Source organism: Leucopleurus acutus, assembly GCF_964270905.1.
Source record: "Leucopleurus acutus genome assembly, chromosome: 7".
Classification (NCBI taxonomy): Eukaryota; Metazoa; Chordata; class Mammalia; order Artiodactyla; family Delphinidae; genus Leucopleurus; species Leucopleurus acutus.
In genome coordinates this window covers 58,408,137-58,432,136 of record NC_139150.1, presented here as the reverse complement: position 1 = coordinate 58,432,136, position 24,000 = coordinate 58,408,137, and the positions used below count along the sequence as shown (strand labels likewise).

Sequence of the window (24,000 nt, the reverse complement as noted above, 5' to 3'; positions counted from 1 at the left end):
GCAAACATATATCATCCCAATTCTTTGTTCTTCTTTAGGAATATATATTATTAACTTTAAAAATAATTTATGATAACAGTCACATTGCTCTTTATTGCTTTTTTTTCAAATAATGATATGTTTGATTTATTTGATGGAAAATAATTGCTCAGAAGGTGACTAGTTTATTTTAGAATGGGCAGGAAGAAAGTATATCTTTTAACTCTTATGTAAATCCTACTTTATATGAATAATTATGTACAAAATGAAAGGAGCTGTGTACAAAATGAAAGATAAGTCATATCTTTTCCAGATGGTTCTCAGGATTTTTTTTAAACAGTTCTTTTTAATGGTTGTGTTATTGACATTTTGTAAGGGATAGATGATTTTTATTGATTTTACCAAAATTTGCTGGTGGGATCTAATTCTTCACTAGCAATGGTGTCTCAAGAAGAGTTATAATTTTAAAAAAGCTGGAAGCTGACATAGGGTAAGTACAAGTTACAGTCAGAATCAACCAGCCTGACATTACCCTCGGGTAGGTAAATCCTGGACTATTCATTTTCATCCTTTATTGTTCTGCATGTTCACTGTATATGGGCTATGATCAATGTTAGGTTAACACTTGTCGTTAAAACTGGTCAGAAGACTCCGTTTTTCACATAGTCAGAGGGAACCCTTTTGTGTTTGTTGGGCTTTTATTTATCTCCCTTTTTAAAAAATTGGAATTGGTGGAAGGGCATCCAACAGTTATTGCCACTTTTCACTCTTAAGAACCTTTTCACAAATGAATACTATGTAGGAATTGCCCTCATTTTAGAATGCAGTAGTGAAAGCTTGAAATGGCATCTCTTAAACATCATCAGACTCTCATGTAATAAATCTTGTACTGTTTGCAGCTTTTGTGAAGCTCGATAGTCTGTATAATAGGGCTGGGGAATACTGAGGGATTGTTTTAGAAGAAGAATTTAAATTGCAGGTAGGTAATTTTATTTGAGGCTCTGTTATCTTAAGGTTTCATTTTCACATATTCCCCCCACCCATTATTTAACAATTATTTTTGGTCATTTATTCATTTTTTGGTTTATTCATATTACTAAGCCAAGGTACATAAATTTATCTTTAAAAATTTACTTTAAGTTTCAAAGCCTTATTTTTGTTTTGTTGCCCTATTGTTCATTTATTTATTTTTGCCTTTTCTTTTGTTTTATCATTTTTTTTTTTCCAACCACTCCTGTCCTTTCACTCAAACCCTCCTTTAACTCACTACCAAAATAAGAGCCGTCAGCTCCTCCTCAAGACATTAGTTGCACCAGCCCAAGTTCCACTAGTATTTTGGTAAGTTGGCAACCTCCACCAGTGGAAAAACAGAATGGCATTATTACTGAATACTCCATCAAGTATACCGCAGTGGATGGAGAAGATGACAAACCTCATGAGATTTTGGGAATTCCTTCGGACACTACCAAATACCTTTTGGAACAGCTGGAAAAATGGACTGAGTACCGGATCACTGTGACAGCCCACACAGATGTCGGCCCTGGCCCTGAGAGCTTGTCCGTGTTGATTCGAACCGATGAAGATGGTACGTTGCCTCTGCTACGTCAGTTTGCACCCTTCTGCCACAGTCTTGGTCTGCTGTCTTTTGATAGGCTAACAGTAATGCATTTTTCTCTGCTCATCTTTTTTACCCAGCAACGCTGTAACTTCAGTGGTTTTTGCCGGAGACCTATCTTTGCTACAGCCTGGGCATTTTTTTTTTTTTTTTAACTTTTTAAATCTCAACACTGTAATTTGCTTCCTTTAAAAAGAACAGTTTGCTCCTATGACCTTGCAATCCAGGCCCTTCTCTGTACCTCCATCTAAAGTCTTCTGCATATTTCTTGGTTTTTGTAGTCACTTCTTTTACATTTTGAAGTTAACTTTTCAAAAGTGCCTTCTTATCTTCTTGTTGCCTTTTTGTCTTGCACATTTCAGAGACACTGATGCTCGACATTCAGTTTTTGGCATCTGTTGTATGGAATACCTTTGATATGAGAAAAAAAAAGAAGAAAATCCATATAATCAAGAATCTTTTTTATTCGGCTAAAAAGAAACCTTGAAAACACACACACGCACACACACACAACAATCAACAACCAGTTTTTGTTATTATTTCAATGCTATACTTCTTTGTGCTTTAATGCTTTGAACCTCAAAGCATCTTCCTTGGCTTTTGTACATTTTTTACATGTTTTTCTATTTCTCTGATACTCTTTTTTTCTTCCATTTTTTTTTTTTTTTTTTTTTTTGGCATCGGTCATGTTTTTTGATCTTTTCTTAAAAGGTAGAGCAGATTGGTTGAGCATTTTCCTTGGTTGAAAATGTTTGTATTCCACAAAGGAAACATAGTGGGTCTGCCTTTTTTTTTTTTCTTTTTTTCTTTTTTTTTTTTGAACCTAAGTAAAGAAAATGCTCTGACTGGGTGGGACAAGTGCCTATAATTTTCTTTTATCCAATGATGTTGTTCCAGTTCCTAGTGGTCCTCCTCGCAAAGTCGAGGTAGAGGCTGTCAACTCAACATCTGTTAAAGTCTCATGGCGCTCACCTGTGCCCAATAAACAGCATGGCCAGATAAGAGGATACCAGGTGCATTATGTGAGGATGGAAAATGGTGAACCCAAGGGCCAGCCCATGCTGAAGGATGTCATGCTGGCTGATGCACAGGTAAGCCTCTGAAATTGCATATGTATATTTTTATAGGATACGTTTATTTTAGTGTGTACCTTAAAATGGACCCCATTTTAATTTTTTTGGCATGTTAAAATTCCTATACAAAATTCTAGCTTTTTTAAAAAACTGAATTACGGTTGATTTACAGTGTTGTGTTAAGTTCTACTGTACAGTGAAGTCATTCAGTAATACATATATATACATCCACTTTTTATATTCTTTTCAATTATGGTTTATGACAGGATATTGAATATAGTTCGCTGTGCTATACAGTAGGACCTTGTTGTTTATCCATCCTCTGTATAATGGTTTGCATCTGCTAATCCCAAACTCCCACTCTATCCTTCCCCCACTGCGCCTCCCCCTTGGCAACTACAAGTGTGTTCTCGATGTCTGTAGTCTGTTTCGTAGATAAGTTCACAAAATTTTAGCTGTCAAAACACATGATCCATATTTACCTTCTCAATCAGAGTTGACTTCAAGTGAGGAAGTGAATTGAAATGACACATCTGATTAAAAACATGTAACTGTTTTCTTAAAATACAGATGTACGGCTCTACAGCTATATCTGAGTTTGCCTTTCTGACTTCAAAAAAATGGTTGACTTAATTAAATCAAAGGGAAGAATTTCAAACAGCAATTTTGCTGATAAATCTACTTTCTGCTGTGTTAAAAGTATTTGGAACTAAGCTGATCTAATTTCTAAATGTGTGATTTCTGCCACTGAAGAATAGACATTCTTATTCAGGGAAAGGTATCCAGATAGTATTTTATTTAGTACTTCTGTGCCAAATTACATATCTAATGAAAATAATTGTTTCATTTCCCAGAAAATGAAGATAATGACAGTGATAAAAATTAGAGTTTCTCAGGGTATTGATGAGATCCCCTATGCTGAGCCAAATTAAGAAATCTATTAAGAGTAGTTGAGAATGTGAGAAATTCTGCCAACACTAAGGCAGTGATTTACAACCATGTAGTCACGATTTGGTTTTGTAATATGTTGTTTAAAACAGACATTATTTTTTTTTCAGTTTTTAAAAATAAATTAGAAGTGATTCAAAGACAGCACCATAATAAATCTACCTATACATATTTTTCTGAAAGGGAGAGGAAGATTTCAGTTAAGAACTGCCCTACTGGAGATCATACATAACCCATGGACTAGCTTACCTATGCTTGTTCCAATAGCGATGATGTATTAGGAATAGGGGAGTGCTTTGCTTATCCAGCAAATTGGTAGCCGGGCATGGAAATGGATGGGATTAGTGAAAAATTGAAGCTATTTCAATTGAAAATTCCTTCCTTTGTATGAAAGTGGGGAAGATTATGAACAAAGTTGAAAACTGCTGTGCCAGATTGCCAGATTTTGCCTTCTTTTCTCTGTGAAGATAATAGGGCTGTAAAGGGCCCTGTGTTTTTACCCCAATGTCTTTACTCCAAAGTCTTAATATAATCAACTCACAAAGGTACTTATGTTTGCTTCAGTTTCGAAACATTCTAACTAAAGGGGTCTGTCTTAGTGACTAATTTATCTTCCTCAAATCCAGTTGTATGGTTTTGGTTTAAAGGCCATTTCTATAAATTTAGTTGGAAATTCATAGTGTCCCTTAAGACTCTGGAAAAGGACCACTGACTTGCTTTTTTGTAAATATTTATTTTGCACTGCCCATAAAATAGAAAGTTCTTATAGTATAAAATTAATAAGGCCCTAACCGCTTACGTTTTATTTGGTGCATCTGCAATTATGAGAAATAAAATGATACGACCGTCATGCTTTGATGTCCTTCTTCAGTTCATAGATAATCTTACATTATAGAACTGTAGTTCTGTTGCTGTTGTCATTGGGAATATCGTAGTTAGTGAAATTATATGATACAAAATGGCTTAAATATCAACTCGATCTTTTTTTTTCTCCTCTTCTACTTTGGCTTTTCTTTATTATTTTGCTGACTTTCTTTGTGGTGTTGTTTTGCTTTTTGGTTTGTTTGGTTTTGCTCATTTCATGTTCTCTTTAACTATTCATTGAATTTTTTTTTACATCTTACAGGACTTCACTGAGACTGTACATTTTCAATATTAATGAAAGCTGTTAACCTAAATAGTGACTTGAATTGTGTAACCTAGATAGAAATCAGAATAAATGTCCCAATGTAGTGTGCATCAGCTTTTTGCTATGCCTTATTGATTCATTCCAATGAACCATGCATTAAAAAAAATTAGCCAGTTTTAATGATAACAACATAGAACGTATTTACTTTTAACTTCTCAATTAGGAATGAAGGTGGCAGCGTAACACACATATACTCTTTGGAATTATATTGTATACACCTCTTCATTTGCTTATTTCTTCTATTTTTTTAATCTAAGGAGGGCACCATTGCCTTTATCAGGCTATAAATGTCTCTTCATTTCTTTTTATTTTGTTTCCCTCCTCCCCAACCTTCTTAATCTCAATCAGTGGGAATTTGATGATACTACTGAACATGTGAGTAATTTTTGGCTGCTTTTTCAAAACAGATTATAAATGGCTGTTGTTTCTTATACCCATCTTTCATTTATTTGTACTGCGTCATCACAATTTGCTTGGATGCATGAACTAACAAATTATTTTTTAAAGTACTTCCACTATGTGGTATACTTTTCATTTTGGTTTTTGTTTTGTGAAATTGCTGTGATGCTATTGATTGCATAAGAAATATCATTAGTTTGTGTTGTTTTGGTGGCTGCTACTAACTCTGCCTTGTGACACAGTTAGAGGAGGCATGCTTTAAGTGGAGGTATCACAGACGAGAGATGTTAAATAAGTTTGTTCTGGGCTGCTCATAAATCCTGCTCCAGAGTTACATATTCAGTGCATAACATGACCTAGATATGGCACTAATTAACTCTATCTAGAAATGGCAATTCTCTGTTGTACCCATACAAATTTGAGTGAAATTGCATGAGTCATGCCAAGAGGCAGAAAGTGTCTTACTTAGTGAAGAATTTTCTTTTTTTAATATTTTAGTGAATGGACTGTGTTTTTTATTGAGAGTTTACTATGTGTAAGGTACTGTGGAGGACACAAGACGTGACACCTGCCTTCTAAGTGCTTACAGTCCAGGTGCCTAGGAAGGTTATAAAGTCCAAGAAAAGTTGCATAAAATACAACAAAAGCGATGACCTCAAGCAATGTATCATTAATTAATATTTGAATGGCAATATCAGTAAGAGCTGTGAGTTCAGAGACAGTGGACCAGGATGGTAGAAGTCCTGAAACTTATTTGAGAACTTAACTGATGAGTAGGGATTGAAGAAGTAAAAGTGTCTGTCTGTGTATGTTGGTGAGTTGGAGGTAGGAATGTACTTTTAAAGGTCAGCACAGCAGAAGCAGTCAGTCAAGAGTGTGATGATAGGTGACAGTGAGCTTGGCAATTTGACAGGACTGAAGGATTCAAGTTAGTAAGTTAACTAAATACTACTAAGAGATTAAATTTTAATATAATGTTAGAAAAACCTAAAGTGTCAAGCTAAAGAGCTGGTCTTTAACTCTTCAGTCCTGGAGAGATATAAAAAATTATTAAAAGGAGAAAAAGATAATGGCCGGTGGGAGGTATTCTTTTGTTTAGTAAATTTTTTTTTTTTGCCGAAACACAGGGCTCTTGTAGGGATCCTTGGTAAATATGATGGTCAAGCTATCACTCCTCATGAAATTGACAGTGTAGCAGTGTTTTATAAACTTCTTTGACGATGACGCATAGTAAGAAACGCATTATATGCCGTGACCAATTCATGCATATGTTTAAAATAAAGGTTTTACAAAACAATACCTTACCTTTAAATATATGCAAAATTTAATAGTCAAGTATATTTCATTTGTTTAAAAAACACTGGTCTTGAATGGCTAAATTGATTTCATGACCTACTAAATGGGTCATTACCTGAAGCTTAAAAATCAATAATTTAATGGATAGATTAGAGGGGAAAAAAAATACAGTAGACAGGGAAACAGAGTTCTTTTCCTAAGTCGTGAAGTAATAAAACATTTTTTAAAAGTTGAGCATCAGAAATGAAAAAGGGACAGTTATGATCAATGTTTTAAAGGAAGAATGGACAAAAACATACTAACTAGCTAAGAGTTTGAAGAAGAAATAGGGACCAAAGATGACTCATAAGTTTTGAAGATGCTCCACCATTCATTAAAATATGGAAGTAAGAAGGGGAGTCCGCTTCCGGGAATGACGTTTAAGCTTTAGTTAAGTTGAAGTGGAGGTAACACTTGATAGTCAAGGGAAAACGTCCAGCAAATATTCACACTGTATTGGGCTGGCCAAAATGTTCACTCGGGTAAACATTTTGGTAAAATCTTAACGGAAAAACCTGAACAGACATTTTGGCCAACCCAATACATGCCCTTGGAGCCCTGGGGGAAAGTCAGGGCTAGAGATGAATTTAGGAGATATATAGGCAAAAAAAATTCTTTAAGTTTAAGAGATGGATCCAGTTTTTTTTTTTTTTTTTTTTAGGACTAGAGAGAAATGCAGCAGATGAGTGACTGTGACAGAACATCTGGGAATGCCAGCTTTTCACAAGCAGGGCCAGGAAGAAGTCAAGAAGGGGCAGATGGGCTAGGAGAATAAAAACAGAGTGAGGAGCTGTGGCCCTGATATCAGTCACACTACCCCAGACAGAGGGTGTGGAAACCACTGAGTAAACCAGTATGCCCACAGCTTAAAGAAAATGTAAACCAAGAGGTGATGTGATCCAGGCAGAGAGAGGTGTGTCCAGCTGAGATTAGACCATGACAGAGGGCTCGAACCTTTTGAGTGGCACTACTTACATTATCCTATCACAACCTGTATGAGAGGAAGGACGTGTGTGGTTAGCCCCAATTTTATGAATGAGAAATTTATAGAAGGCTCAGGGTACATAAATTGCTTGCCGCACGATTTGGTGATAGAACCAGGCCTCGCTTCTTTTTCCTCCTAGCCTGGCCTGCTTTCATCAGTAATTCTGTGATATCAGGGGGACCTTGGAAACAATAATGTTGGCATTCACCCATCATAATTCTGGGAATCGCCAGTGTACCATCATTTTAAATGGCGCTCTCCAGTGGTTCACTTGGTTTTTATATTCTCTGTAATGTTAGTGAAACCATTCCTGAAAATAAAATCTCTCTCCCAGATTTAGTCTATTCATCTGACAGCGTAGTATTTCCAGTGGCTCTTCAGGATAGTATCTGATATTCTTGAATTTCCACACTGGTGATATTCCTACACGTTCGAGAAAAGCATATTGTCGAAAGCTGTCATCCCTGGGATCAGAGTCAACCAGTGAGTTCTATGGTGCCCATTACAGCCTTGCACAGAAAAATCCCACTGTTTTTCACACAATCTAATCCATTCACTAAACTCCCATTTGCGTTGTCTTTAGATGCTAAAGACAATGACGTTCTATATTTTCTTAAATTTATCTGTATTCAATTTGAAAACATAGCTGTGCTAAAAATCTGAAAGGTTTTTTTTTTTTTTTTGCTGTGCGTGTATGTAGCAGCAAGGAAAATATCAGGACAAATTGATAGCCAGCACTCTATCTAAAGAGTCGTGTAACTTCCAATGTAGAAGAACAGTTCTGTGATTATCTTCTCTTATAGCCACCACAGCTTTGGGTCCTTACTAAGAGAAAACTAAGAGTTTTGATAAATAGTTTGTGATATTCAACATTTTCTACATTGTCGGAATTAACTGAACACATATTCGCGATGTAGTAGAAGAAGTCCTGTTAATGTGGTTTTATGGCCGGGCCTCCAGATCATTAGAAAATTCTCCTTAGTTTATAATGATTTTAGTCCATAGCCTGTAGAACTAACCAATAATATACTATTTGAGTCCTAAGAAACTTCTCTGGCTCTCTGGCTATCGAGGGCCAACAGGTCAGCCATTTGGTAAAATATTTACCTGGTGATGATACATACTGTTGGGCATCAGCCCCGTCAGCAGTCTGAGGGCCAGGCTACAGTGCAGGCACATGGAGAGCAGCTGGCATATCACAGCAGCTAGAGTATGGATTGCTCACTACAAGCCACACGTCGTTTTAAGTGTTTACCCAGTATAGCTCATTTCATCTTTTAGTAGCCCTAGGTGGTCCTAACATTCCAACTTTCACATGGGAAACTGAGGCACCGACGGATTAAACTCACTTGCCCTGAATCACCAAACTAGTAAATAAGGAAAGCCAGGTTTCAATTCAAGAATTCAGGAGGTCTGACCCCAGGTTTTGCGGTTTTGACTGCTGCCCCTTAGAGCTGCCTCTTAGGATGGCTGAAGACCCCACTTCAGTGTCGGCATGAAGACAGGTCGTCCATAGCGTGAGCTCTAGGCATGAAACTTCCGGTGCTTGGCATGGCTGCAGGGAATGTTTACGCATGCGCAGAAGGAAGGTGGCTGCCTTGATTGTTCCCCCAGGGCATTTGCAGTGTACGTTCTGAATCAATGTTACTCTCTTGTGTCATTTCAGGACATGATTATTTCTGGGCTACAGCCTGAAACTTCCTACTCCCTGACTGTCACAGCCTATACCACCAAAGGAGATGGAGCTCGCAGCAAACCCAAACTGGTGTCCACCACTGGGGCAGGTAACTGTATCTGTGCATATGTGTATCTTGAATATGTTCCCGGCAACAATAAGGGTAATTTTCCAAATGGTACAGGTGGTTTTGGTCAGAGGGAAAAATGTACAATGGTCAACTTTAGTGATTTTTGATACATAGTTCAGAGGGTAAAAATAACTGAATAACCATGTTTTACCCAGATTATTCAATCACTCACTCAGCAAATATTATTTGAGCACCTACTGTGTATCGGGCACTATTTCCAGTACTTTGATAGAACAATCAACAAAACAAAAAGACTGACCTCCTGAAATTTATTTTCTGACTGACATAATTAACTAGTGAATAAATGAGTTTTATAATAATAAAATGCCAGGAAGTGATAAATTATCAAAATAAAGGTGTGTGGGCATTAAGGATGGGGCAGTCCCTAAGGACTGTTTTAGAAAGAGTGATGGGAGATCTCTTAGGGGCAGGATATTTGAGCTGAGACTTGAAAGACATGAAGGAGCAAGTCCCACGAGGGTCTGGAAGGCAGAGCATCTAGGGAGGGAAATCACGTGACAGCTTCACCCCCACCCCCACCCCCCCCCAGCAGCAAACCTTGTTAGAAGAGCTGCCGTCTTGAACTGGGTTGATGACTTAAAGGTGTTTTTTTTTTGTCATTTTCTCCTCCTCACCCCTTGCTGTGGGGATTCTAAAGAGGACAAATTGCACCAAAGATGGGAAACAGAAAAGAGAATGAAGAAAAGCAAAAAGACTAATACGAGATTGCTCCTTTCTGAAGAAAAAAGCTTCTTAATGCTATTTAGTCTCACTTTGGTTGGCCACATTAGGAAAACAGCATGTCGGAAGACCTGACATTGTAAAACCAATAAATTAAGAGATAATTACAGAAGGAATCTTCTTCAGTCCCTTTATGTAGAAATCTCCTGTGGAACATTTAAGCTATGATTTGATTTATTCCTCCTGAATCACTTCTTGCACAACTTTTTAGGAACACACCTCGATGTAAAGGCATAAAGCAAGGAACAGCTGTGAGGTTGAGGACCCTCCTGGGTGCTGTGCTCACGGCCAAATTTGTCTAAATGTCATAAGATTTGCCTCGCTTATATCCCGCCACCTGGAATTGCCTCAAGCAGCAGGATTACAGATGGCAAAACTCCTTCAAGGCAAAATCTTCTGGGCCTTTTTTTTTAAAATACCATTGTATCAAGTTTATTCAGTACCCTGCATAGGAGATACGGTGCATGTTCAGTGGGGACATGCTGACTGTCTAGCTATGGAATCAGCCTCTATTGGAATGTAGACAACCGAGGGTAAACCCCTGAAATTGAACCCCAAAATGAAGAAAATACATTTCCTTCACCCATATTTATAACTGTGTCTTAATAAGCCTGAAATATCTTACATGAAGCATCAAACTCCTGTTGCCCATAAGATGCGGAGGTCCTATAATGAGGACAAAAACGTAGAGGGTTTATCGCCAAGGGATGCGAATCCTAGGACGAGGAATGATATTGCCTATTTTAATGTCACTAAGATTAGCTCATCACTTTTTAGTCACCATACAGAACATTATTTAGAATTGTGGATCTTATATACAGAATTATTTTGCAATACACAATTTTGCATTCACAATCTCAGATCTTTCTTAATCAATGGAGACTTGGGTATTGAGGAAATGCTTATAATTTAGATGTCTGCACATTTATTTTCTTGAGACCTCCCTACTGATCCTGGGTCGGAGATAGGAGAATCCAGATGTATAATCCTTCTAAGAGAAAAGCTCTAGTTTTCTTTGCTGCCAACCTATAGTAAAAAACCATTCTAAAGTCATTATTGAACAGATTAATTTGCTTTGTTTTATATAGTATTACAAAAATCCCTTGTATTTATATAACTATGAAGAATTACTGAGTTTATCTCACAGATGTGAGCTCCTAATAACCCCAATTATATGGGCATTTAGTTATAGCTTCCATGGAGAATTCAGGAATTCTCGTGAAATTTTATTTTAATAGTAAAATTCCTGGTTTTAGGATATGTTTCTGCATAATACATTGTTTCTAGAATCTGTGAACAATCATATCTTTGAAGTAAAAACACAGGCCATAACTTAAGCAATCCATGTAGGATTCATGTAACCTGAGGGATGCTTTTGAATAAAATGTCGGCTTTTATGTTTCAATGATTATGACATTTTTGTAGTTTCTTTGTTAATACTCCCATTGCTGGGTATCATGATAATTGGTCTACTGCCTGAAATCTTGTGGTTTTAGGCATATTCTTTGGTTTGAAATTTTCTCTATATTTTTACATGAATTTCACTACTGTACTGAGGAGCTATGTTTAAGGATGAGAGAAAAGATGACAATGACATAGAGAATTTGGAAGTAATAGGCTTAGGTTCAGTCATTTATGATTGTTGCTACTTAGGTGCTAAGTTAAATTGAAGCTAAGTTTAGAGCCATTGGGACTGAGTGTCTTGGTTGATCTCCAATGATTGCTCTTACTAAGAAGAAGTAAAGGGCAGCACACGTGTACCATTTCTGAAGTCATGAGAGAGTTTTAAGAGGAAGAATACAGTAAGGAGATAAGAATAATCAAAAGGGAGAAGAGATTATATGTCATGACATAAGTTAGAGTTAGCTTATTTACTGTGCAGCTGGGCCTTCTTCTTCCAATAAGTTCACTAACATACTGCTAAAAATGACCTCCAACTCCCAGAGTAAGTATTTAAGACTCTTTCCTTTTGCCAATCCTCCAGCTCCTAGGCTGGAGTAAGCAGACCCACTGACCCTGCCACTGCATGACCTTTAAAAGTGGTCCACACAATATCCCTAAGGCATTAGAACCTTGGACCCAACTCCACATGCAGCACCATCTACTGGTCCTCTTCATTTCTCCACCTGGAGTATGCACTGATCAGAGGACAAGGACCCTGCATTATCCATCTTTTATTTTCCCACCCAAATGCCTACATGCCATTATATAAGTCCTTACATTAAAGTGAGTAGTTGGTAAATGTTTCATACATAGAATTTCTGGAAGCCAGAGATGGAGTGGGTTTCATTGCCAGTACGTGCAGTTTTGGAGAATTCTTTTTAACCATTCATGCAATGTTGTAGAACTCTCCTCATTCCTTTTCCCTTTTTTCTACTTGTTACTCCCTGGATGAAATACCACAACTGTCCATAAAACCCTGACCCTAGCTTATTTAAACTGCATCTACTATTCACACATTTGGGGAGATTTTAGGTGTTCCCTTCATGTGGCTAACCTCTCCTGAGGCAATGCTGGGAGTTCTTCCTCTAGCTGCCTCAGCTTTCATTTCTTTCTTGACTCCTTCACTAGTGCATCTTGTTGCTTCCAGGCCGATTGTCTCATAGTTTTCAGGCTCAGTGAAACTTCTGCCAGGGAAAGGAGTGACTGTCTTGGCAGTGGAGAGCAGACTGAGGTGCTTCTGGCACAGCAGTGGGAACCAGTAGATCAGAACTGACGCTCTTACTTCTAGAGCATTGCTTTGATTTCATGGTACCAAGCCCACAGTGTTTATATCCCAGAACAAGAAAGGGCATGCCAGCATCAAAAACAAAAGGCATTAGTGCAACCTAGGCTTTGACTATCACAGAAGAATAGATGTACATTTTCATAAGGCCATGAGATCTTTTTTTCTTATAATTTACGAGTTTGTTAAATTTCTCCAAATTTGTACCGTAGCAATATTATGAAGTGAAACACCAGATAATAAAAGCATACTCATATATGGCTGACAAATATTATTACAATCCAACCTATATTTGTGGTTGCAGGAAATTTTAAATTGTTTTATTTATCCTCCCTTTACATGCATCGTATAGAAACAAGGTGCACAGTGTATTTACTACGATGCAGTTCTTCATAACCAGAATTTTGAAAACTTTCGATAAATATTTTTAATAAAATATATTGTCCCTGGAAAATGTGGAGACCTAATTGTTATGTTTTTCCCCAAAAGTTTCAACCAGGTTTTGTTTATTGAAGGATGTATTTTCTGCTGAAAGGCCCATTTTTTTCTCAGCAGAGTCTCAAATGTTTAATTCTTGACGTCATTGATATTTTAATGGGCAAATCATGTAAATACTATACACACATAGAGAGAAATTGAGGATACTTGCCAATATCTATTTTAAAGTGATTTTAAATGAAAATAATTTTAAATATATTTAAAATAAAAATAAATGGAATAATTCAAGCACTCAGCAACTTATGAACGGGTTTGTTCTGAGAGTTTCGTAGTTGGTTAGTAAGATATCGGATACACCTTTCCATGAGAAACAGTGAGTCTACAGTTTTTGGTTTGGATTGGTTTGGTTTCTGGGTCAACCTTCAACACGTGTACATAATTGCCATTAAAAACTTCAGGAACTATTTTCCCACACATGATGAACCCACTTACTATGAACGTATCCAACATGTGAAACAAAACTATTATATTACTTCATTGGTTAAGGATAGAAATATCACAAAGAATTTGTTCTTGGACAAAGCACACCACTTCTGGGGTCTGAAATATATAGTGAGCAGGTTAACCGAGTAATTTTTGAAGTTAATATTCTGTATATTATCTCAACACCTTTCTAGTTTGTTTCTGTTTTTAACTTATATCTGCATACCTATGATACTATTTTTCATTGCCTGTGTATTTTTCATTGCCATTAGTGTAAGCTTTCCTCCCTTTTGACCATATTTTCTCCCCTTTCTATTAACTTATTTTTAGTTCTGGTAATACTCTTTTCCCCTCCCTCATCTTTGGACTATTTCCAAAGAAACTCCTGGCTCTGTGTTGTTTACCACTGTCCTTGTCTGTGGATTCCAGGAATAATTATTGTGTGTTTAAAAAAAAAAAAATACGGTTGTAATAATACATTGAGTATATTAGACCTATTCACATATCTAACTTATTTAGCTTGAAAAGAAATTATGTACTTAGCCCCTGACCACAAAAAGCTTAATATTCTGATTATTAATAATTGTTATTATTAATGAAATGTAAAACACTGTTCTAAGGCTTTTACATGCATTTCCTCATTTAATATTCATAACAACAATATGGTGTAGGTCTTAATATAATTCCTGTTTTACTAGATGCAAAACTTGATGAGAATGACTGGTGTGGATGGTATAAACAAAAAATGCAAATTAGATCCACAGTAAGTCAGAGCAACATTATTTTACATTACCTTTTTTTTTTTTTTTTTAAACTTATAATCAACATACTAGTTAAGTTGTTTGGGCCATGGATTCAGACAGACCTATGTTTGTCTCGTAGCATCCTCACTTAGTACGCATCTAACTTTGCACAGTTTTCTATCTCTCTGTTTCATTTTTTTTATTATACAAAGTGAAGATAATAACTAAGCAGGGCACATAGGAGTGAAGGATGTAAATCAAGTGAGATACTACATGTAACGTTCTTAGTACAGTGTCTGGTACATTGCATGGACCCAGTAATTAAATATATTTTAATCATTATTCTTATTAGCTGTACCTAATTGGCTAATCCTTACTGAGCTTCATTTCTCTGCGGCATGAACCCTCTATGTGTTAAGATTCGAAATGTGAAGATGTTTTAAAAAAATCTCCTTAAATTATCATTTCCATAATAATTCCTATTTTCTGTCCATTATCAAATTCTAATATCTCACCCTACCTTAAAAGAGTATGAGAAGGAGCATGTTTCCACAAAGGCATATAGACCGAGCCTTGGCTTTTTTTATAAGTAAAGGCATGGGAATGCCCATGGAGTGGCATTCCCGTTCATCAGTGATTGAAATGCAAACACCCACGTAGGGTGGTCTCACCACTCCCTCCTGTGTGCTCCAGTTCCAGGAAAACCCCGGCTTGTGATTAACCACACTCAGATGAATACCGCTCTCGTTCAGTGGCACCCCCCCGTGGACACATTTGGACCCCTCCAGGGCTACCGTCTAAAATTTGGCCGGAAGGATTTGGAGCCACTCACTACTCTGGAGTTCTCTGAAAAAGAAGATCACTTCACAGCGACAGACATCCACAAAGGAGCATCGTACATCTTCAGGCTCTCAGCCAGAAACAAAGTGGGCTTCGGGGAGGAGATGGTGAAGGAGATCTCTGTTCCAGAAGAAGTCCCAACTGGATTCCCTCAAAACCTCCACTCAGATGGCAGCACGTCAACCTCTGTCCAGATATCTTGGCAGCCACCTGTCCTGGCAGAGAGAAATGGCATTATCACCAAGTATACCCTTCTGTACAGGGATATCAATATCCCTCTTCTTCCAATGGAGCAGCTTATTGTTCCAGCTGACACCACTCTGACACTCAGTGGCTTAAAACCAGATACCACATATGATGTAAAAGTACGTGCTCACACGAGCAAAGGCCCCGGGCCGTATAGTCCCAGTGTCCAGTTCAGGACACTGCCTGTGGATCAAGGTAGGATTTGTCTGCTTACGGCCTTTCTCCCTTAAAGGAATGTCGGTCTTTGGAAATCAGTATTTTGAAGCTATAAATAACTGATCGGCCCATTCATATTAATAGGTTCAGCAAAAGCAAAAAGGTAAAGTATGTAAAACTTAATATGTTTTGGATGCCTTAGATTTCAGTTAGAGAATGCCAAGCAAGTCTGGCTGACAGCACCCCAATGTTCTCAGGTAAGGAAAACACAATATAGTTGACTGAATGGGAGAGAAAGGAGAGATCTTTATGAGAATGAGGTATTAAAATGAATGCTCTTAACAGGTAGGCAAATCACACGTCTCTGTCCGATCAAAGTAGATGGCATCTAGCTTAAGCCCTCCCGTCCATGGAAAAGGACGAGTCATACGTTTTTAGGAGTAGTTTAAATACACTGTTTTTCCTTTTCCAGCAGTGTTTGCAAAAAATTTTCATGTCAAAGCAGTAATGAAGACCTCAGTGCTACTGTCTTGGGAGATTCCAGAGAATTATAATTCTGCCATGCCTTTCAAAGTAAGTTGTTTTCTAATGTGTAAGAAGATATCACTGGTAAAAGTGGAGGGGGCAGGTCACTTGGGTAAGTTACTTACAAAGCATACAGACTGCTTTGAGTCAGCCACACATACTTGTTACTCTCTCTGTGGCTTTCACATAACACACTTGAGTCTGGCTCTTTGGCAGTGTGACCTTTCCCCTCTCAAGAGAAGGCAGGAGCTCAAACCCAGGGCCGGCATTCTTTGTGGGTCACCTAGCACTTCCAAGTTGAACTTTTTACATCTAAGCTAATGCTTTTGTTTTTTCATCAGGAAATGAAATTTACATGGTTTCTACCTGTTTGTAATGCAGTATCCTGGGATTTAAGTAATTTGTTAATTGGCCTGAATTCTTTGAATATTTTAAACTTTAGTTTCCCATTGAGAGATATTGGCAAATGTTAGCAAGAAGTACAAGTCTGTGAAAGAAACAATAAAGAATGAAGAATAAAGAAACATTTTTGAAAGTAAAAATATATTTGGGAACAAGAATGGAAGTGTTTGGGAAAAAGTGGTGTGGATGATGCATTGAAACCTAGAACATTTCACAGACAACTGACGGGCCACATACTGTTAAGATATTGTACATTTCTTTGTGTATTTTTGATAGACTGAGAAACATTGTATCATTACACAATAAGAAACAAAAGAAAACTGATGCCATCTCTAGAATTTATTAGCACTTATGGGCTTAGGAAATGCCCCAAATTAGAAATGACCCATATGTATTTTCCATAAGCAAGTACCATCTTAGTTAGAAAATATTCATTGCCTGACTGATAACCAAATCTCTTTGATTGGTCGTATCTCTCTAGATTCTTTACGACGATGGGAAAATGGTAGAAGAAGTGGATGGCCGAGCTACCCAGAAGCTAATTGTCAACCTGAAGCCTGAGAAGTCATATTCATTTGTGCTGACAAATCGTGGCAACAGTGCTGGGGGCCTGCAGCACAGGGTAACCGCAAAGACTGCACCAGATGTTCTACGTACCAAGCCTGCCTTCATTGGGAAGACCAACTTGGATGGCATGATTACCGTGCAACTGCCCGAAGTACCTGCAAATGAGAATATAAAGTAAGTTGATCGAAGGTTAGGGCTGAAGGATAGAAATGCACGTAAGCAAGAAAAAAAAGGTTAAATCTCGGGAATATGTGGTTATAAAAGACTATTGCTGTGTGTAGAGTGAGAGTCTTCTGCACAGGCTCATAGTTTTGTTATTCAAGTTCTGTTGCATTGTGTTCTAGAGTTCATTGTGACACAGATTCTCATCACTTTAACATTAACGAGAGTGTTTCTTTACGTTCCAGAAATGGTATAATTTAGGAGAGATAGACAAATAGAACATGAACCTTACCATAAAGAAGTTTACGTCGTGGTGTATAGAATAATGTGACTAGTCGAATAACTGATATTTGGCGAGTGTTACTCTAATGGTGAGGAATTCTTAGAAAATACTACAATGCTAAAAGAAACTTTAGGAAATTGGATACAAAAAAAAACCAGTATAAGACACTGCTGTTTTACATGTGTGCTGAAAGGTGGGAGACATTTCAACAAGTTAAAGTTCAGAATGACATTAGAAGAAACATGAAAGCTAGAAAATGTAATTTTTTCTGGTTTGGATGGAGCACAGTGTAGAGGCCAATGGGCCTGAAGTGGAAATTAAATCCAGTCCATTAAGTAGTTTGTTGGTTGTATATAGCTAGTTGATGGTAGCCAGTAGAAGAAAAAAAGTGTTTTCACCAAAGTATATTAAGTATGAGTACTGTGGTAGACCCTGGAGAACAAAAAAAGAGGATGTGGTCCCTGTCTTCGAAGAGTTCATCACAGAGTGAGGAATACAGAGAAATAGACAGATGCAATATGTGCTAGCGATAGAATCATACTCTATCTTAAGAGTAGCTAATCCAGAATGAAATGGATCAAGAAAGTTTCTGAATTTAATCTTGAAGGACCGATAAGAGGCATTCAAAAAAATCAGAGGAAGGAAATCGTACGCAAAGGCTCATTAGTAAAGGAAGCAAGTGATTCTGTAAGGCATGTGCTCAGAGAGCCAGGGCAATAGTAGTGAGAGGCAGGTATACAAGAGGGAAGTTGTGCTCAGAAGTTGGAACTGTATCCTATAGATAGTGACAGTCCATTAAAGGACTTTATGCAGGAGAGTGGCATGATATCATCTGTGTAATACCTAAGTTTCCTTCTTTGCCATTTTAGGAAATATTTATTGTGTGTCTGCTGCATGTTAGGAACTGTGCTCCCGGCTTGGGATAAGACTAAACCCTTTGTCATTTCTTCTATCCCACATGATCAAGTTTGGATGAAACTTGCTATGAAAGGTTTGAAGGTCAAGCAGAGGCATTTCTACATAGTTCATGGATGGTTGGAGTAGCAATCTGGTGACATAATGTAGGAAAGTTCTTAGGGAAGATGGCTCCTGAAGGCATGTCAGAAGGATTGGAGCACCACAGAGAAAAGTTTTGGGCAGTCATTGTGCAGTTAGTTGACTCTAGGCAAGTAACAAGATTGTGAAGTGAGATGGTGATGGTGGAAATGGGATGCAGAGGCAGACAGAGAAGTAGGAATTGGCAGCTGTCTTAATGGAGGGAACGAGGCAGAGGAAAATGTCATAGATGACTCTGAGGTCTGAGATCGGATGACAAAATAAATGATGCTGCCATTCATCCCGAAGGATGAAAGATCAGGAGGAAATTAATGAGTTTAATTTGCGTACATTTTACATGAGGTGTCAGTGAAATCAGTCTCCATTTATATGAGTCTCCATTTTTGTCCACTCTTCTGTTTCTATCATTTAGAACACTGAAAAGAAGAATGGAATATTAGTGTGATTTTGATTCCAACGAAATTTAGTATGAAAGGGAGATTTTATTTTGCTGTTGTTTAAATATTCCATGGATATTGTTTGATCTCCCACCATAGTTCCAGACAATGTTGCAGGAATTCAGTGGAGAGAATGCTGACTTTCTCATGGCTCTTACATAGTATAGGTAATTGGGGGATTTGGACAAGTAGAGAGTCAGGTGGAGTGGAGTCCTGTGATACCAAAAGTTAGCTGGGTAGGGGAGGCCACAGGAGGAGCTCCCAACCCCCGTTGAGTAGTTCAGGGAAGAGGCCCTGAAAAAAGCAACATCTAAGCTGAGGCTTAAAGAATCACAATAAGCTGGTCCATGGGAGTGGGGGTGGGGATATATACGCTGTTTAGGCAGAGGACAGCACATGTGGTATTGCCCAAGCAAGACAAAGACTAGCACTTGTTATTGGTCCACGTCTTACCCATCCATTACGACTTTTCAGCTGGCATCCAACAAACACGTATTCTAGACATACTGTATTGCCAGCACTAGGTCTGGAAATAGAAAGATGATTGAGATAAAGCCCTACCTTATAGTGGGAAAACAGATACAGGAAATAGATAATAAGAATATATGGAGCAAGTACTGCCAGGTACTGTAGAAACATAAATACAGAATTCTAGCCCAACTCGGATGTCAAGGGAGATATCCAGAAGGAGCTGATATCTAATAAGTCTTGAATGATGAGAAAGATTTAGAGAAGGTCAAATAGTGGCAAACAATGAAGGAACGGTCCATATAGTTTATATGGGCTATAAATTGAGTCTGTTAAAAACATGTGCTATCTTTTCAGGGAAAGAGTAAATAAAAGATGAAAATAGTGGCACATAATCTGTAGTTTTTACTATTAGATTTCAAGACTTTTCTTTATATATTAAAAAAAAGATTTTAATGGCTATTTACCAAATTAGTTTGGTAGAATGTCTCAGACATTACTGGGAAATGACATTTTAGTCCATTGGTGATAGACTTCTTTTTCATTTCCCAACCTCTGAATGAATTGAGAATATTGCAGAATATAGTCTCTCTCTCAGTATTTTTCTTTAGCTTGTTCAATTTTTCTTTATTTTAATTATGTGCTTCTTCTTGGTAATATTTGACATGGGAGTCAAAGAAAAGCGATAAAACTTTGGTAACAAAGATCAGAGACTATTACAAAACAGAAGAAGAAAGCAAACCATTATGGAAAAAACTCTGCTCTAGAAATGAAGTAAAGATTCCCAGAAATATATTCTAAACACTCTGGGGGAAAGACAAGAGCAAAAGACAAAACTGGGGGAAAGTATAAGAACCATAAGAAATGACAAGCAAATCTCCTGTTAGCAAAAATCCCTAGATAATTCATATTCACTATGTTTTTTAAAGGGATAATAGCATAAAGTTACCCATCCAGTCTTCTAGGTTGGTTCATGTGGCATCGTCAAATATGACAAAACGCGTGTGCCATGCGGTACCACTTGCAGTTCAGAAATTAGAGTGGAGCTTTCTGTTAAGTATTGTAAGGGAGAAATGAGGGGAGAAAACAGAATCGATTCCAGAGCTCTGGGGTGGGTTGCTAACTTGTGTTTAGGTAAAAGCTAGCTACAAAGAGGCTTCCAATTTGTTTTCCTATCAAAATACAATTTTGATGATTGAACGGCTGTTTTGTTTATCAACAGAAACCAGGCTTTCCTCGTTTCCGGCCAAGATAATTGAGAGGTCTTGATCCCCACCTCCAAACTCCTCACCATCGGAAAATAAATCTGTCTCTTGTAAACGTAATGCAGACATAGCTCCTCGCTTCTGTGATTTCACACTTGGGTTTTGTGTGGAGAAGCTGGGAGCTCCCTCAGCGAAGGGCCAGATTTTTCACGAAACAGCCACATTGGTACTGCAGGTTCTAGTACTAGGAATTTTGTGGGGCTTCAACCTTCTCTTTGCATACATTTAGCGGGCAGAGTGCTGGTCAGAAACTCTAGCAATGCCACCATCCGTCAGAAGCAAGTTGTGGTGACAAAGAGGACTTCTGTGACTCTATAGAGCAGGATTTTACTCTGATAAGAAAAAAAAGCACCACACAGATGGTACTCAGAGAAAAAGCTGCCAGAAGGTACCCCATGTAAATTAACTCCCTAGCAACCATTTCATGTTTATGAAAAATAGAAATGAAGAATGAGGGCGTTTTCTAAAATTTTAAATTTATTATCTACTTTTTCTTTCAAAGAAAGACATTCTTGGAAGCAAAGTTGTTTCATAACACACATGCACCACTAGTATCAGCTCGGTGTGTATAAGCTGTTTAATGTTTAATTCACACATCATATGTTCGTTAACTGAAGTAGTAAAGGCTTAAATTTGTATAGAGCTTTACAATTTACCGAAGGTATTAGAGCATTTCACTAAAGTCTCATAATAACCCTGTGAGGTAGGTGGTCTCCCCTTTTACAGGTGAGTAAAGTGAGGCCCAAAGACACTAAGTGGCCCAGCCAAGATCACAGAGTTGATGCTGCTAATAGTTAATAGGGACAGAGGACTTACTAGGTGTTCTTCAAAGGACGCTGCACACAGTGACTGCTGTAATCTTCACACCAAGGGTCCTCTTCATTTTGCAGCTGACGAAGCTATAAGGTAGTATACTAATTGGCCCTGGCAACACAATAGCATAACCAGAGAGGAAACATTTGAACTTAGGCAGTCTGGCTCCAGAGTCTACATGTTGAACCACAACCATGCCTCTGTGACCATAAAATGATTGACCAAACCAGGGTATTTTTTCCTAGGACAATTGCTAAACATCTAAGAACTCCATAACAATTAGATGTCAATAGGACTGCCCCGGACAGAGCTCAGAACCAAGAGGAATCAGGTACACGCACTTGGCCACAGATTGTGGAAATGTATGTTACATGTGGAACAATAAAATCAGTAGATTGTCATGAGAATTTAGAGGAGAGGTAAAGGGAGAGGCTAGACACAGTCAGCATTATCATCTGCCATCTTACAAATGAGGAAAATGAGGCTTAAGACAATTAATAACTTGTCTGACAACACGTAGCTTAAAAGGTTAGAAACCTTAATTTAAACAGAGAAACTAGAAAGATCATTCAACCTGCTTTGGTTTTCCTGTGGTTAATTAATTTGATTTAAACAATATATACCCAAATGACCAAAGCCAGGAAAAAAAAAAATCAAAAAATGATTCAAGGCATGACATTCATCATTAAACTCTGAGACAGATGTTGACCTCCCAGTTAAATAATGAGTTGGAGAATGCTAGTATGGACTGTTAATACAAAAAGCCTGCCAGAATTTGAAGTGGTACTGCCACGAAGGCCAGAGCTCACCTTCCCATATAATTATATGGAACTGGGCCCCTTGATGATAACATATTAAATAAAATTAGTAAAACTTTACATAGGATAATTAAAATTCTGAAGGTTATATTTAACTTATCTAATTAAATCTAATATACTGGGAAAACACAGCTTACATTATGAGTAGTCGAGGGCTCTCCAGATATATTGATTCTCAAGTTATTTATTTTCCATTAGTTTAATAGTGAAGGTCTATGTTGAAAAGGGTATTTGAAGGCTAAACTTCAGCCTTGAGTTAGACAGGCAAACAGAGTATAAAGTTTAATTTTACCCATATGGGAAGCTGCTCTATGTCCAAAAGCAATTTTTTTTTTTTTTTTTTTTTTTTTGCATTTCAAGCAAGTTCTTTCAGTTCACATGATTTGGTTGATATGAATTTGCAGGGTATATGCTAGTTCCTCACTTTACAGAGTCATCTTACCTTACCTAATACCACATGACATTAGAACCAGGATCACTGCTTTGCTGGTAACTAAAAGACATTTAGGCATGTCATTAGGCTGGTTTGGAGAAAAGAGAAAAGCTTGATGAGGTTTCAAGTTGGAAAGTTCTAATGCAAGAGAAGAGCCTCAAAATGTTTTTGACTTCCCGATCTAGGGGAGGCATAAATCCCCAAGAGTTACCTGCTTCACCCACTTCCACTTTTCAGTGAAAAAAGAACTCAGTGATAAAATGGCAACGTTAGCAAATTTGGGGAAATTATATGTGTAACTGCTTTAGCAATGTGTTTCTAAGTATATGAATATGTCTTAAACGTATAGGAAAATTATGGACTAAAAATGGTTCATTGAGACCATGTAATAGGGGTCATTGTTCTAAGCAGAGGTCAGGGAAGGTTTGAGTTAGGAAGTAAAAAAGTGAGTTGCTATTTGAGGAAAGAGAGAAGATAACTTGGGATTTGTTGGGAGTGACAGAAGGTTCTAGACAGATGGTAGAGAATGAGCAAAGACAGAACGGACCAAGTAAATTCAAGAAACTAAAAGCCCACCAGGGCGTAGCTCAGAGAGCACAGAGAGATGGATTCAGGCAAGATCCTGCTGAGTCGTATAATGCCTTTGGTATTTATCCTAAGACAAATGAGGATCAATGGAAATGTTACAATTAATTTTCTATTGCAAAATGAAAATTTAAGAGACTGGACTAAAAGGAGTTTAACTCAACGGAGAGAGAAAATTAGGAGACAAAGTTAGGAGCAACCCAGGCATGAGACAATGGAATGAAGCCAGAGCGGTGGCAGCAGAGATGGGGAGAAGTGAATGCACTATAGATAGTTTGGAAGTAATAGGACTTAGAGGTAGTTTGGGTATGAGGGAGGGAGAGAGTTAATGCAGATCGTCAGTGATAACACCTAGGTTTACAGCATGTGCCCTAAAATGGATCATGGTGCAATATTGGAAGAGGATTACTTTTGGAGGCGTATTTTTTGTTTTATTTTAACCACAGTAAATTTGAGGTACTTTTGTGACATAGAAATGGAGACATA

The 24,000-nt window shown here is 37.6% G+C and overlaps 1 protein-coding gene across 7 annotated transcripts in view; it reads left to right on the top strand.

Annotated features, from left to right (window-relative positions):
* Positions 1-24,000, top strand: part of PTPRD (protein tyrosine phosphatase receptor type D) — a 1,574,709-nt gene that overhangs the window by 1,399,117 nt on the left and 151,592 nt on the right. For 6 of the 7 annotated variants that reach the window (XM_082842820.1, XM_082842821.1, XM_082842823.1 and 3 more), the window contains 6 exons: positions 1,259-1,564; positions 2,492-2,685; positions 9,190-9,307; positions 15,152-15,739; positions 16,173-16,273; positions 17,109-17,368. In XM_082842820.1, the coding sequence (XP_082698946.1) occupies positions 1,259-1,564; positions 2,492-2,685; positions 9,190-9,307; positions 15,152-15,739; positions 16,173-16,273; positions 17,109-17,368 (1,567 nt within the window). The remainder of the gene's footprint in view (positions 1-1,258; positions 1,565-2,491; positions 2,686-9,189; positions 9,308-15,151; positions 15,740-16,172; positions 16,274-17,108; positions 17,369-24,000) is intronic. The other variant, XM_082842818.1, reaches the window with a different exon arrangement.